Here is a 14,555-nt window from a genome sequence, read left to right as displayed (position 1 = left end):
GTCCTCTTAAGAACAGTGTTACAGAATATATTTCTGTATACTTTAATGGTCAGCATTTAAAAAAGAAAACATTTCAGAATTGATATTGGTCAATACCGATGCTTCAAGATGCTTGTTCGTCAAAACAAGATTAACACAAATTTTAGAGGGTAAAACCAAGATTTTGCGTAGTTATTTTCAATTAACACAATTAATAATGCATTTAACATATGTATAGATGTGCATATTTTCCACTTAAGACTTCAAAAGCCATATCAAAAGTAGATCTTTGTTATAGCTTTTAGGGACTGATATAGTCCATGTTACTTTTTAACAAATTAAGCAAACCCAGTGGCCAATTAGATAGCAGAGGAACTGTTATTTCAACTAAAATGGATCTGGACTTCAATTTTACAGGTGTGTGGTGTATCAAGAAATAGTTTGATGAATGTCAATATAAGCTCTTGCACTGATTTTGCCACTATGATTTGTTTATTTAAAGGCGAAATATATGTCTGTATATATGTATGTACTATTTTTCATTGCTCCTTGCATGACAAAACATGATTTAAAAAAAACAAAATGTTATCAATGTCGAGCCATGCATACTGTAATACTGTACAATCGAATGTGACAGTAGTTGCATTAAATAACCGCTGGAGGGCAGCATTTTGCCTTAAGTGTGTTAGGGCTACAACGAAGAAGAAAGAGATTCGTCTCCGCTGTAGCAACAGAAGAAGAAGAAGACCGACGCTCGTCTCCATTTGTCGTCAGTTCCCTGAAGCCATCGACGACCTGAACAACAATCCTGTGCAATATCGACCCTGAACTCGAAGAACAAGCAAGGTAGGTCTTAAAGAAACAACATCCACTCGATCATTTTGAAATATACAACCGGTGGAAGATCCAAATATGCAAATAATCCGGCTTCTAAACGTCAATTTTAGCCAAGTTAGCTCCAACCGCTGCACCCTGTGAATGATCTCCTGCGATGGGCTAACGTTTGTAATAATGCTCCTTTGCTCGCTAATGTAATCATCCTAACGTTGTTATCACGATGCGATCGTTCCATTGCATTATTTTGTTTATTGAAGTGCAGTCACTTTCTCCACCAACGACGTGTATGTATGTTGTGGCGTAGATTGAAAGGCCTTGTGATAGATTAAAGTAGCGGGGGCCACTCTTCTGTGGGCCAACGTTAGCGATCACACCACCCAGTGCTACGAGCCTAGCTGTGACGTATGTTGCCATCTTTTTAAGTGTCGTCACCGAAGCGCCGAAATAACACACTCGCTAACATATTACACCATCACTTCTTCGTGTAATGTTTTCATTATAATGTTATTTATAATGTCGTCCTGTGATTTTACGTCGGTCTATTCTGTGCACACGGCACATGCGCACGTCTGTCCGTCCTGGTAGAGGATCAGTCCTCCGATGCTCTTCATGAGGTATTTTCTATTTCTCCCCGTTAAAGGAGTTTTTTTCAGTCCGGACAGAAGGTGCCCTGTGGTGTACCGATTGTTAAAGCCCCGTGAGGCAGATATGCGATTTGTAATATTGGGTTACTAAAATAAAAATGAACTGCCCTAATATATTTCTAATCACTTCTTATCCCTAATTTTGGGTGCAGTCAACGTGTATTTCTTTCCAGTGTTATAGTGATGGATATATCTGCCACTGCGAAGTCAAAAGTGGTGCATTCATCTACCAGGACATAATGCAAACCTTTAACTTTGCCTCCAGATAAGATACTGACTTACAAACATGTGGGATGGACCAGGGCAAGGACCACGGGGAGGACCGCCCTTTCGGTAAACAAGCATCATTCACGATTTTAAAACTATATATATATAATATAATATAAATGAGAGAGAGAGATTTTGAGTATCTGTGCACATATTTAGCATATCAAATGTTCTCACAGTTCTGCATTATATGGCTCCACTCCTGATGTTCCTTGCTTATGTGCATTTCAAACAAATCCGTTGCCTAATATGTTGTTACATAAATCTTCCAGCGGTGATCATCGTGGAGAGAGGTTTGGCGGCAGAGATCGTCCCATGCCTGATTTTAGAGGTAGAGATGGGATGAACATGGGTCCCATGGGTCATATGGGCCCAAGACCTCAAGATATGCCACCTATGGACATGAGAAGGATGGATGGGCCGCCCACGAGGGGGCGTGATATGGACCAACGTGAGATGAGAGACAGAGAGCAAAACAGAGATTTTTGCCGAGCTGGAGAAGAGCCGGACTTCAGTCTAAGAAGGCACTATGAAATTTCCATCAGAGACAAACTGATGAATTCTTCTGGTTTCCCGGGACCCGGCAGGAACTCAGTAGACATGGGAGGCAGGGGTATGCCACCACGGGAGCCAAACAGCAGATTTATGGACATGAGAGACAGAGAGTCATGTCATTATGACGCACCACCGTTCAACAATCCCAATATTGATGGAAGAAGAGGGTTTCCTATGGACCGAATGGAGCGAAATGATGGATTTAGGGACATGCGTGACAGGCCCCCAGTGGGCATTGACGACTCTGATGGCTTTAATATGGACGTACCGCCACGTGAAAGGAGAGTGATGGACACCGACCGAAGAGGAGGGACACCTTTCAATCCAAGAGGTGGATTTGATTCTGATATGGATTTCAGAAATCGTCCATCAGCTGAATTTAGAGGTAGGGATCGATCTCCCTTACGATTTGGAAACAGTGATGTCCCACCAGTGGACAGGGCAAGATCGAACATGCCCACAGATGTTGCTGGCCCTCAGAGATCAGAGTTCATGGGTGCAGAAAACATACCCAGAGAGAGAGAATATACAGATTCAAGTGGCAGCCCCCTTATGGATTATCGAAGCGGTGAGGAGATGACTCTTGCAGAAGAATGGAAGAACCGTCGAAAGGAGAAGACTCCTCTCTTAGAAGTCGGTAAAGCTATGGGAGATGTTCCAAAACCTAGCTTCCCTGTAGGTTTTGGCCGAGATGTGAATGTTAGAGGTCCACCACCATTTCAGCAAAGGGACAGGCCACCTGTCAAGTTCCCGGGGAAAGAGGTCGGCTTTCCTCATGGTGTCAAGTTCCCGGGGAAAGAGGTCGGCTTTCCTCATGGTGTCAAGTTCCCGGGGAAAGAGGTCGGCTTTCCTCATGGTGACCACTTTCCCGCCTTGAATCTACCATCAATTGCCAGCAAAGCCCCGCAAGACCATCCACGCCAGGAAATAAGTCTTCTTTCTGGCCCTCTTGGGAGAGAAAATGAGAGTGAACCTTGGCTTGGAGAAAGGAACCCGAAGCATAGGCCGAGTAAGCCAAATTGTGACGAAAGGCTCCTTTACCACCAGGAGAAGAATCCGCCCTCGCATGTGATTCAGAAGCCAAATGATTGTTTCGAAGGGCTGAAGGATATCCCACATAATCAAGGACCTGCCAGGGGTAAGATGGGGACAGAAGGTGATTTCCAAAGCAGCAGCAGTACTGTGCAGGCGAGAGATCAAGACTACAGGGACATCGATTACAGAACCGGGTCCGGGAGGGCTTTCGATTACAAGCACCAGGCACTTCAAGCACCAGAGAAACTCATCAAAGAGTCTAAACCAATCCCACCTTCTAAGTTTAGTGAGTCTGGTTCTCAGGTAAGTGTTTTTTTTATTTTGCTGTTAGTATTTGTTTATAAATTGTATTTGTATTTATTATAATATTTTGCTGTTTCATAACCTGAATTTAAATCAACATTTCTGCGAAAGGATCAAGATTACAGGAATGCATCCGTGGAGGACAAACTCTCCAATACAATATCCATAATTGGTATTCCAAAGACTGCCACAATGGAGCAGGTAAATAACCCAACAGAAAAGCCACTTCATGTGTTCATCATTCTGGTTACCAGACTGTGTCTGTATTAGTCTGCTCAGAAAGCCATGGCGCACAGCTCACCTGTTTTGACACGTTCTTTGGCAGATTCTCGGTGCCTTTGCAGTCCGTGACGGTGTGCCAATGCAGGGGATGAAAATCAAAAACGTTATGCCAGGTAAGAATTACGTTTCTTTGTGAAGCCGTTTGGGGCAGTCGATCGCAAACGTTGTCTCACGACATTTCGCTTTTACGACATTCGAAACTTCGCATTCTTTCTTTTTTACGTTGTTGGTTGCTTTTGTTGTTGGTGGTCTGTGTGAACTCGCTCAGTAAAGAAGGAAAGGGGGGGGGGGGTCTGTTATGCCATCCTTTTTCATATCTGAGGATTTCTGGTCATTGTGTCAAATAGAGGATTTACCAAGGATTCAATGCGTTGGAGACTGCCAGTTATAAAAGATCGGTGACAAGTGACTCACTGAATGTGTCACCGTGACACTTAAAGTACTGAAAAATAACGTCACAAACTTGAAATGGAGACCGTCTCGATAGTGCTTTGTTCATCTTGCTCTAGAGTGCTTTCCACAGTGGATCATCATGGTCATAGATGATGCCATGCCTTTTTTTTGTGAAGATTATTATGTCTCGAATGCTGTTAATTTTGCATAATGCATCAAAATGGTCATCGCAGAAAGATATTCGGTGCCTTTTTTAATTGGATACAAACAAGACTGGTAAACTTTCTGTCTCCATGGTGCGCACCACGCAGTCGTTCACTGCCACTGGTTTGGAATATCTGCTTTGATAAAGCCGAGCCTTAACAGACAAAGTCTGATATGACGTCAGTCATCGGAAGACTAAATAGAACAAAAAAAGCATAAAACAAAATGTGTGTTTTCCTGAAAAGGTATGTATGTAAGTCAAGGTGAATAATTCGCTCACGCTGATCTCGATGTATTCACGAACTGCTGTCTTTCATGTTTCAGTGGGTGACTGTCATTGCTGGCATTGACTAACAAAAACCCATCTGTATTTCAAATGCTGTCCCCAGGTTACAGCTACGATACGGCCTATGTGGAGTTTTTAAACCTCGAGGATGCAGTCCACTTCATGGAGTCCAACAAGGTGGCCCATCCTCGTCACTCTACGAAGGCCGTCTCTCCCATCAGGATTATGAGGGGTTGAGAGGGCATTTAGTAGATGGGGGAGGGAGAGAACCGGGGCAGGGGTTGCTTTTACTATTCAGTGAGCTTACTTTGGTTAAGGAGATGAAGATGTCAGTTGACATTTTTAGATGCTTTAAACCTCAACAGTTGGTCCTAGTTTTACATCAATTACATTGTAAGTAGTTATCCACAATGCCACGGTAGTACTTCAGGTTACTTGTTAACACTTAAAATACTTTAAACTGTGTATGTGCACAGAAATACAACAGGTTTCCCTGGCATTGTTTACTTGCCCTAGTAGTCCTCATTTTTCAAATTAATTTATAAATTGCTTAATCTTGGAATAGATTTAACCATGAAGATACAGATGTTTTGGGGGGGGGGATCGGGAAGACTTGAATGATGACTTTGAAGGTACTAATGTGAAGCCACCATGACAACTATGTGATTTAACCTTTGTAACGAAGAGGATCAAAGGAAATTACCACTTGCGGCTCTTTCAAGTCTTTGTGTCTTAGAGAATATTGATTTCCTCTTTGCTTTGTGCGACCCTCGAAAGAAGCTTCTGTTGTCAAGGAAGCAACTGCAGATTTGGACTCTTTTCTTACCAGTGCCTGGGGGGGAAGGAATCATTTCATCTTTACTCACGGTGTAAGCGGTAGAGCGAGAGTGACGCGTTCCAAAGTAGTCTACCAGGAATGTACATGTGATTGATTGGCCACCACACGGCTGTGGAAGAGGAAGTTGCCTTGTCGGCCCGGCAGAGGTTTAGCCAGGTGCAACTTCTGCTGGACTAACCTGTGCTATTAGTCAGACGTTGCTGCGATGGCTCGTGCTATTAGTCAGACGTTGCTGCGATGGCTCGTGCTATTAGTCAGACGTTGCTGCGATGGCTCGTGCTGTTAGTCAGACGTTGCTGCGATGGCTCGTGCTATGTTGCCACACTGGCCTCATTCAAATGAATGCGAAGGCTGCATTCTTTCACAGAGGGCGACCTCGGCCTTATTGCTGAGAACCCTGCAGCTACAGTTTAACTGTAAACGCACAATACAAATTTAATTTTCTTATTAGCATTTTTTTTAAAATTAAAAGTAACCTTGAAGAAGAATATTTTTTCAATTGGAGTTTGAGCACAGGTAAAGCATTATAGTGATCACAACTTTGGTGTAGTTTTCTCAGCCATGTATGGGTCTACATTGTGTTTTTTATTTAAATTTTATTTAGATATGCCAGTGGCGTGGCTTTATGGATGACGGCCAGTCTATTGGTGCAGACTGAAAGATCTCAACAACTACAGGATGCATTGCAGTGACATTTTGTACAGATACTTGTGGGCCCCAGAGGATGAAGCCTACTGATTTTGGTGATTCCCTGACTTTTCCTCTGGCGCCATTATGAGGTTCACATTTTTGGTGTTTAGTGAAATGCCTCAACAGCTTATTGGATGCATTCTCGTTACATGTGGTGCAGATACTCATGTCCAGAGTACAAATCCTAACAGTTGTGGTTACCTTCTTGACTTATCCAGGGAAGCAGCTCTTCATCCACTTGATGGATTGGCACACATTTTGATACAGATATTCATTCATTCATTCATTCAAGAGGATGAAATAACTTTGGGGATCTCCTGACTTCTCCTCTAGTGAAATAACTGTTTGATGGATAATCATGCTTTTTGATGGAGACATTTGTGGTCTTTGTGCACTTTGGTGATCCCCCTCACTTTCTATTAGGACCATCAAGTCAACATTGTTGTTTTTCTATTTGGCAGTTTGGGTTTCTTCACAATGAGCAATACAGCTTCACAAAGCCGCAGGCGTGCCTGCAGACTCTGGTTGTCTTTAAGTGTCTGCGGCATTCCTTCTTTCAGCAGTTCATGGCATTTCCAGTCATCTGCAACTTTCCTTCAGAATGTCCTCTTGATGGTATTCTCTTGAACTCATCGTCTTTGAACTTTCTTTCAACTGCTCTGAGCAGTTTGTGAGTTCATTTTGCATCTTGACACAGTGAACAAAGTCTTCAACACTGGCCAGAAATGATGTGCTTTTGATTATGCGTGAGGAACTATGGAGTAGCCCGTGAGCTCGGGGTAGTTGGGATCAGGTTGATTGTTGCTGAAATGTGTAGCAGTTTGTTGTTTGCCTTTGCTATTGCTAATGTTGGTGCATTTTGTTGCTTTGAAAACAAAGGATCAAATCTAGATGATGCAGATAGTTGCAAGGTCATTAATCTTGGTATCAAAGATTCAAATCACCACTTAGAAGCTCTCATGAATGGTAAAGAATGTTTTGCTTTGTGCTCTTTGGTGCGACTTAATGTATGGTTTTAATGGTTAATCTGTTTTGTGTAAATAAGGTATTCTCTGGAATTATCCATTGACAGCTTTTTGATGCACAACCCATGTTAGAATTATGGATGCTTAGCGCAGTGCTACAGAATTGCCATGAACCCCTTGAAACTGCTAATTTCTCATAGTAATGCAGCCAAGTCTTGCTTATAGGTTATTTGCGATGGCTTAGTCTGGTTAGTACACTTTACCTACCAAGAGCATGGTCCTCATTTTGCACTATGTAGTTCAGTTGTTTTCTTTTGGATTGTGCTGTGGACAACTACCGGCACCTATTTTGCAAATCAATTGATGCTTTAGTTCTTTTGAAGCCAAACACTCCCTGGTTCCTGCATTTCATTTTTATGGATTTGCTGCTTTTGTTTGTATTTTGGTGTAGTAAATTGCTTATCTTTGTGTTTTTGTCGGATAAAACCAGCAATTTGAAGACGTTACCCTGAGCTTTAGGAAATTGTCTGACCTGGGCAGTCTGACCCTCTTTTTTTTTTTTTTTTTCTGGACCAAATGATCACTTGTTTAATTGTCACAATAATCTGCAGATTAGTCGATACTGAAAATAATTTAGCCGCAGCCCTAATTTGTAGTTCCGTTTAAACTATTTAGTGTAGTGTCAGGGCAACCTGCCTGTGTGAAGCATGATCCTCAAATCTGGGCTTTGCTCACTATCATAAGTGTTCGCCCGTTTCATCCTCAGCAGTGAAGAGGAGGGCTTAACCTGCCACAGTGCATGTTGGGTGTCATTGGTATTATTTACATATAAGTCGCAGCTGTCGTATGATGCTGATGGATCATTTCTGTTCTTCTTTCAGGGATCCCTAAAGGTTGGCAGTAGAACAGCGTCCATGAAGTACATACAGCCGGAGGAGCGTGAAAGAAGTGTTCATGTGAGTGTAGTCGGAAAGAATTATCTTCTTCTTTTTTTAATATTTTATCAGACATTCTAAAACAAAAAACAGTATTTGAATAATGGTTGGGTCATAAGGTTCTACAAGCACAAAATTAGCTTTATTTTAATTTAAATTTGACCCTACAGTATCATTTCATCACAATATAGCCATTACAATAAACTGAACACTTCCTGCAGGTATTTGCCAGTAAAAAAACTCCTGGATGGAGTAATTGTTGTGTTTGTATAACAGCAAACGGCAGTTCACAATGTACAGCATCACTTCACCATATTGTTTACCGTACAACAGTTAAGAGTCCCTACCTTCCTGTGTCCGTGAATTAGGAATCAGATCACAAAGTACCTCAACTCCAGGAGCCCCAGTTGCCCAGACCAGATGAGCCTTTAGAAAAGTTGAAGACCAACCTGGATGGGTCCAAACCAAAAGTTCCCACGGAGCCATTGCCCCTTGGCCAGTGGCAGCGTAGCTCCGACCTGACCCCTGAGGCCTGGCAGCAGCAGGTGGACCAACAGCTCCAACAGCAGGAAACGGATCAGCAGCCAGATTCTTGGGGCAACCGCAACCTTCCTCATCACGCTTCACACCAATCTGACTCTGTTTTTAAAGACAGCAAAAGTATGTTGACTTAAGCTCCTGGGTCTTCTCTAAAGCTTGTAGCCGTAAACGCAAGCAATCCATTAACATCAACTTCAAGATATTTGTTATGTGCTATTGTAATTCATAACCAAGTCGGGTAAACAACACTTTTCCCTTGTGTCACTGTACAGCCATGATAATAAAAAATGTGAAGCCCACCACCACAGTAGAGACAATCCTGAAAGCCTTGGATCCCTTCGCATATCTGGATGAAAGAAATGTTCGCTTAGTCAAGGCCAAGCCACCAGGAGCCAAGTGTTTCTGCTTTGTTGACATGGACTCCCACGAGGTATCTAAAGTCTGAATGCACACAGTTTCTCTCAGAGTCTGTGATAGCCGTCTTTATCCAGGCCCCCTGTGATTTCACAGCACTTACAAGTGTCTTCTTTTGTAGCAAGTGACACGTCTGGTTGAGCTCCTCACTAAACCCAGACCCCTGTATGTTGATGGAGTCAGAGTTTATGCGGAGGTGGCAAAACCTTTGAAGAACCAAAAGTAAGTCAACCATCGTTTGCAAGGGTTGTTTATCCGCTTTGTCCAGGAGAGAAATCCCGTCTCATTTGTTCCTGATGATCGTCCCGTCTGTTTCAGTTTCAGAAGAGAATTTGATAAAACAAACAGTTCCATCCTTGGGTATCCACCTGAGACCAGCACGACGGGGGTAAGTTGTGGTCTTAATTGTGTTGTTTTACAAAGATATAAAAAGAAGAGGATGACCTATGTTTATATTTATTTTTTTCCAGCAGCAGTACCCACAACCTCCACAGCACTCGCAACCTCTGCAGCCACCTGCTGGTGCCCCCGCTGGAATGCAAGGTGGGACTCCGGCGCATATTCTGGTATCTTGGTCCCTAAGTTTATTGTTTATTATTACTAAACCTAAAGATATTTGTCGCCAGGTGATTTCACATCTGGCAGCACTCTTCCTGCTCTGTCATCAGACCCCAGCATTGGACAGGTGGGTTACAAAGCAAAAAGCAAAGCCTGTGATCTTGGATAGATCTCTTGTCTCAAAGCTATGCATGTAAACTGAACATCTCCGTTAACGCCTCGTAGGGAGTTGGCTATAGTGAGACTCCAGCTGTGGATCCATCTTACCCGCCTGGAGGACCCCATGTGCCCACAGAATCAGCTGGGATGACAGTCCCCCCAGATGGATCACAGCCCTACGTCTATGGTAAGAATCCAATCAAGCGTTTGAATCCAGAAAAGGTATCAATCATGTTATGTCTGTATAGTTACAACATTGTAGTAATAACAACTCCAGTGTAGCTGTGTTGTGATTTAAACCACTAGTAAACAGTGACAAACCTTAAATTCAATCTGACATCAGAGCAAAGTAAGAACTCCAGACAAAAGGTCCTAAATGTATAAGACGGGAACGTGGAGCTTAATGTTGAGGCACTTTTTCTGGAGGACTTCTCCTTGATCCACTCTGGTTGGATTGGACCTCATTTGTACATAGCTTTGGACAAAGGGCTCTGCCAGATTAATGCATGTAACGTCAATGTCATATCTATTTGTCCCGATTCCTCCAGGCTCTGAGATTCCAGACATGACCAACTACTTGTACGATTCCACGTCAGGCTTCTACTACGATCCTGAGACGACACTTTACTACGACCCTACCTCTAGGGTGAGCATACAAGAGCGAGCCAGAGCTTTCTCCGGTCAATGAGCGGCCAGAAGGATAGCAAGGGAGAAACGGTGTTTGTAATATTGTATATCCAAAAAAAGTGCTGTAGTTGTTAACCTACCAGATAATATTAAATCATTTATAGCTACTACACATCTAACCAGAAGTAACTGCATCCTATAGCATGCACATATATCTATGATGTTATTTCAGTTTGCAGACATTCAGCCAGTACCTCACACTTTTATTCGACTTGTGTCACTTGTACACCTAAAAACCTAAACCTATCAAGGAGCCACTGTGTTATAATAGAGTATGTGTTTTGAATAATTTCTTAGTAAAAGGACCCAGACTGCAGTTTAAGCTTCTTATGCACTATTTAGTCAGCTTGTAGTCACAATAAATGTCTTAAATAATTATTTTTGGTTGTGATTAAGTTGTCCTTTTTTCTTTTTTCTTTTTTCTCGCTCTCATTCGTTTGTATATAGTATTTCTACAATGCTCAAACCCAAGAGTACATGTACTGGGATGCTGCGTCAAAGACTTACATCCCAGTTCCAGGAGGCAATCCTACACCGACCCAACCTATCATCATGACCGCTGAAGATCATGCCATTCTTTCCAACCCAGCAGCAGATGCTCCTCTGGAAATGAAGAAAGCGTCGGAGTCTCCAGACACTGCAGAAGCTCCGGCGCTAGTTTCCATTTCCGATGGCGACTCTGCTCCGGAGCCTGTCCCAACTTCCTCATCAGCAGCTCCTGAAAGGAAAGACGACGACGACTCCAAAAAGGACAAAGAGAAGGACAACGACAAGCCAAGAAGTATTGCTGCTGTCAAGGTAGCGCTTTGGTTACAATACCAGTGCGCACAATGTGAAATGCATTCGTGTGAGAGTTTAGACATTTGTTGCTGTTTGCAGATCATGAAAGATATGGAGCGCTGGGCAAAGATCCAGAATCGTCAAAAGGACGTTGTTCGCTCCGCATCACCGTTACTGAGGGGCGGACTGGACGATGACAGGAGGCAATCCAAGACTGCTGACGCTGGTTTCGCTATCTTTGAGAGGAAGGTTAGCGACTCGTCTCCAATGACCACATTTATTCTGTGCATTATTTTTTTACAATGAAGGCAGATGGAAGTATTTATTTATTATATCTTGTAAATATTTTTGTCCTGGTTCTCGTTTTACATCCTTAGATATCGGGTGCAGATGATCTTTTTAAGAAGCCCCTTGCTCCTCTTAAGAAAGATGAAAAGTCAAAGGTAAGAACCCTCGTGTTCAGCCCGTGGTGTACCTCATACCTGACTCACTTTCTTTACTTCCTTCATAGCACCATTGGAAAAAAATGTAAATGTGGCCAGTGTTTTTTTAAATTATTATAATTCATATTATTTATTTATGTCTTTGAGTACATTTTTACTTTGTAACATTTGTTTGGTTTGCTTCCGCAGCGTCCAATGGGCTCCCTGGGTCTGCTGGCGTCGGACTATGCAGCTGGAAGCGATGAAGAGGTGGAAGAAGATAAGGAGGATGGAGCTAAAAGCAGTCAGGGAGGCCAGTCTGAAGACTCGGACACCAAGCTGACGGACTGGAAGAAGATGGCCTGCCTGCTGTGTAGGAGACAGTTCCCCAACAAGGACGCTCTGCTCCGCCACCAGCAGCTTTCCGACCTGCACAAAGTACTAGCTATTAACCTCTGTATGAACATTAGGTGACAGTGACTCTATAAATATAGCCTCTAATACTCTGATGTATTCTCTCAACAGCAAAATATGGAGATCCACCTTAAGATCAAGAGGTCAAAGAAGGAGCTAGAGGCACTGGAGAACCAGGAAAAAGAAGTACGGGTAAATAAATGTGGTGGAGAAAATACATTGAGCAGAGTTTTAGGTTAGTCGGTTGATCACTTAAGGCGGTATGTGTCGTTCACAGTTGAATTCTAAAGAACCTTCCAGGTCACCAGAGCCTAAAAGAAGAAAACAACAACAGCCGCAGCATCACAATAGCTGGGCTGGAAGCTCCAGGTGGGTGTGTTTTTAACTGACTTCATCAAATGGATGTCAAAGCATTTGTTGTGATTTTATAACGTTTGGGCCTTAACTGTTTGTTCTCTTTGCTCAGGGAGATGAATAAAGTCAGTGATAGACCTGGTTTAGGAGCTGAACCTGTACCGGTAGGTGTGGCACTTTTATTGCATCTCATGTGGCGTTTCTTGTTAGTTTATTTTAAACCTTTCGTTGCACTTTTCTCTCTAGCAGAAGAAAAAGAAAGAGCCTGTCGTTTGGGACCACACCACCTACAAACAAGCAGTACGCAAGGCCATGTTTGCACGGTTCAAGGAACTCGAGTGATCTCATCTGAACACATCCTCACTTTGATAATATGTGAATTGTTAATATGACACGCTTCCCCACCTTAGCTTGAGAAATGCCATGTTTGACTGTCTTTACTGTTCGTCTTCCTTGGACATTACTACACTGTAGAACCAGTTTTCTACACAGACATTAAGTGGAAAAAACATTTGATTTTGTGCAGAAGGTGTTTATTACCGGCGTTGATTTGATTATTTTTGCCCATGTTTAATGTGTGGCCTGTATGTAGGATCGTGAAATGTGTCCAGCTAGTCTGTTTGTTTTTTTTAAATGATACTGTCATTCTGGCCACATTTACATTTTGTTTTAAAACTGAACAAATTTTTCATTTTCATTTGTCTGTATTGCAATGTTGTATGTACACATTTTTAAGTAAAAAATATTATGGACTAACTTTTCTTGTTCTGAAGTGTTTATTTTACTTGAATGAGGTCAGTGGGGAACAATACAGGTCAGGAGCTACTACAGTACAGGTCTTTGTTTTTTGCAGAATATGTTTAGTAAGATTCTGGTGTGTGTGTGTACACCTCATGTCCACTAAGTGGCAGCAAGAGACCATGTTCTGTTTTGTGTTAAAAGAACAATACATGATGAACTTCAAGTGAATGTCTATGCAGTTAGGAGCTTGTCCCATGGATTCAAGTCTTGCCAACTTGTCTTTGTCCATTTGCTGCTACAATTTCAGTTCTTCAGTAAATGCTGATTTAATGTTCCCCAGTTGGGCACTGCAGCAGTTTGAACATGAAGCCTTTCCTCTGACCTTTACTGATATGAAGGAACCAGCCCTCACCCGCTCTATGGCTGTGGTTCAATGAGTGTAGAGGATTGCGTGGGTTTAGTGTGCTGACACAACTAGCTCCTTTGAGAGCAGTAACAAGAACACAGGGGAGCCTGAGGAGCTGCAGTCACTGACAAACAGCAGAAACACTCAACACTGGAGAACGGAGCCAACCCTTTCATCAGTGCAAGAGCAATTATGTCTCCTATTGTGTGTTTTTACTTTTGGACAATAACCAAATGAGGAAATTTGGACTTATCTTTATCAACGGTTAGCTAGATTTTTGCTGTCATCTCCCCCCCCCCCCCCTTTTTTTTTTGCTGTCATCCCCCCCACGACCTGGTCTTTCTTTAACCAGCAGTGGATGAAATGGCAAAACGGTGAGTGTAATTATTTTCAAAGTGACTAACTGCATATGGAGTCTCTATGTCTGAGGATACAGGGGAACATGGTAATAAAGCCTCACAATGTAGTGTTGATCTTGTTCTGTGGCTTGGCAACAAAACAAAGGGAAGCACAATGAACAAAACCACATTGATTATCTGCAGGTTCAGATGTGCAGTGAAGGCCTGACACATCAACATGCCATTGCATTCTCTTTTCAGTTGTAAAAATCTTAGTCAGTAACCCATATTTCTATTAAACGGGTCGTACTTTTAGCTCAACTCTGTCTAGAAGGGAACAGAAGTAACAACTACAACATTTAGTTCAAGCAGAAAGTCATTAGGGCACAACTGGACAAACGGAAGGATTAAAGGTGAAACCTCCAGCCTGCTGTTGTCATGATTCAAGGAGACCATCTCTCTTAATTTAACTTGTGTCTGAATCACATTCTTTAAGTTTGCCAACAAGCTATGAAACTCTGCATCACAC

The 14,555-nt window shown here is 42.5% G+C and overlaps 1 protein-coding gene across 6 annotated transcripts; it reads left to right on the top strand.

Annotated features, from left to right (window-relative positions):
* Window positions 1–719: 719 nt before the first annotated feature.
* Window positions 720–13,297, top strand: rbm6 (RNA binding motif protein 6). 6 transcript variants are annotated; one of them, XM_031846085.1, is made up of 23 exons: window positions 720–825; window positions 1,726–1,793; window positions 2,000–3,620; window positions 3,732–3,821; window positions 3,946–4,015; window positions 4,889–4,962; window positions 8,160–8,234; window positions 8,582–8,873; window positions 9,026–9,183; window positions 9,289–9,389; window positions 9,486–9,555; window positions 9,638–9,710; window positions 9,794–9,852; window positions 9,951–10,071; window positions 10,433–10,530; window positions 11,019–11,369; window positions 11,451–11,600; window positions 11,729–11,794; window positions 11,984–12,211; window positions 12,299–12,379; window positions 12,465–12,556; window positions 12,654–12,705; window positions 12,788–13,297. In XM_031846085.1, exons 2-23 carry the CDS (start codon window positions 1,747–1,749, stop codon window positions 12,881–12,883), a joined length of 4,065 nt encoding a protein of 1,354 aa, XP_031701945.1. In that variant the 5' UTR covers window positions 720–825; window positions 1,726–1,746; the 3' UTR covers window positions 12,884–13,297. The 6 variants fall into 6 exon arrangements, with proteins under 6 accessions (XP_031701945.1, XP_031701990.1, XP_031701965.1 ...); XM_031846130.1 differs by having other exon boundaries at window positions 720–1,793; window positions 2,000–3,060; window positions 3,100–3,620; XM_031846105.1 differs by having other exon boundaries at window positions 720–1,793; window positions 9,641–9,710.
* The last annotated feature ends 1,258 nt before the right edge of the window (window positions 13,298–14,555 follow it).

This window comes from Anarrhichthys ocellatus, unplaced genomic scaffold, assembly GCF_004355925.1.
Source record: "Anarrhichthys ocellatus isolate YVR2014 unplaced genomic scaffold, GSC_Weel_1.0 scaffold1, whole genome shotgun sequence".
Classification (NCBI taxonomy): domain Eukaryota; kingdom Metazoa; phylum Chordata; class Actinopteri; order Perciformes; family Anarhichadidae; genus Anarrhichthys; species Anarrhichthys ocellatus.
The sequence above is the reverse complement of the archived record's forward strand: the minus strand, read 5'-3'. Positions and strand labels throughout refer to the sequence as shown.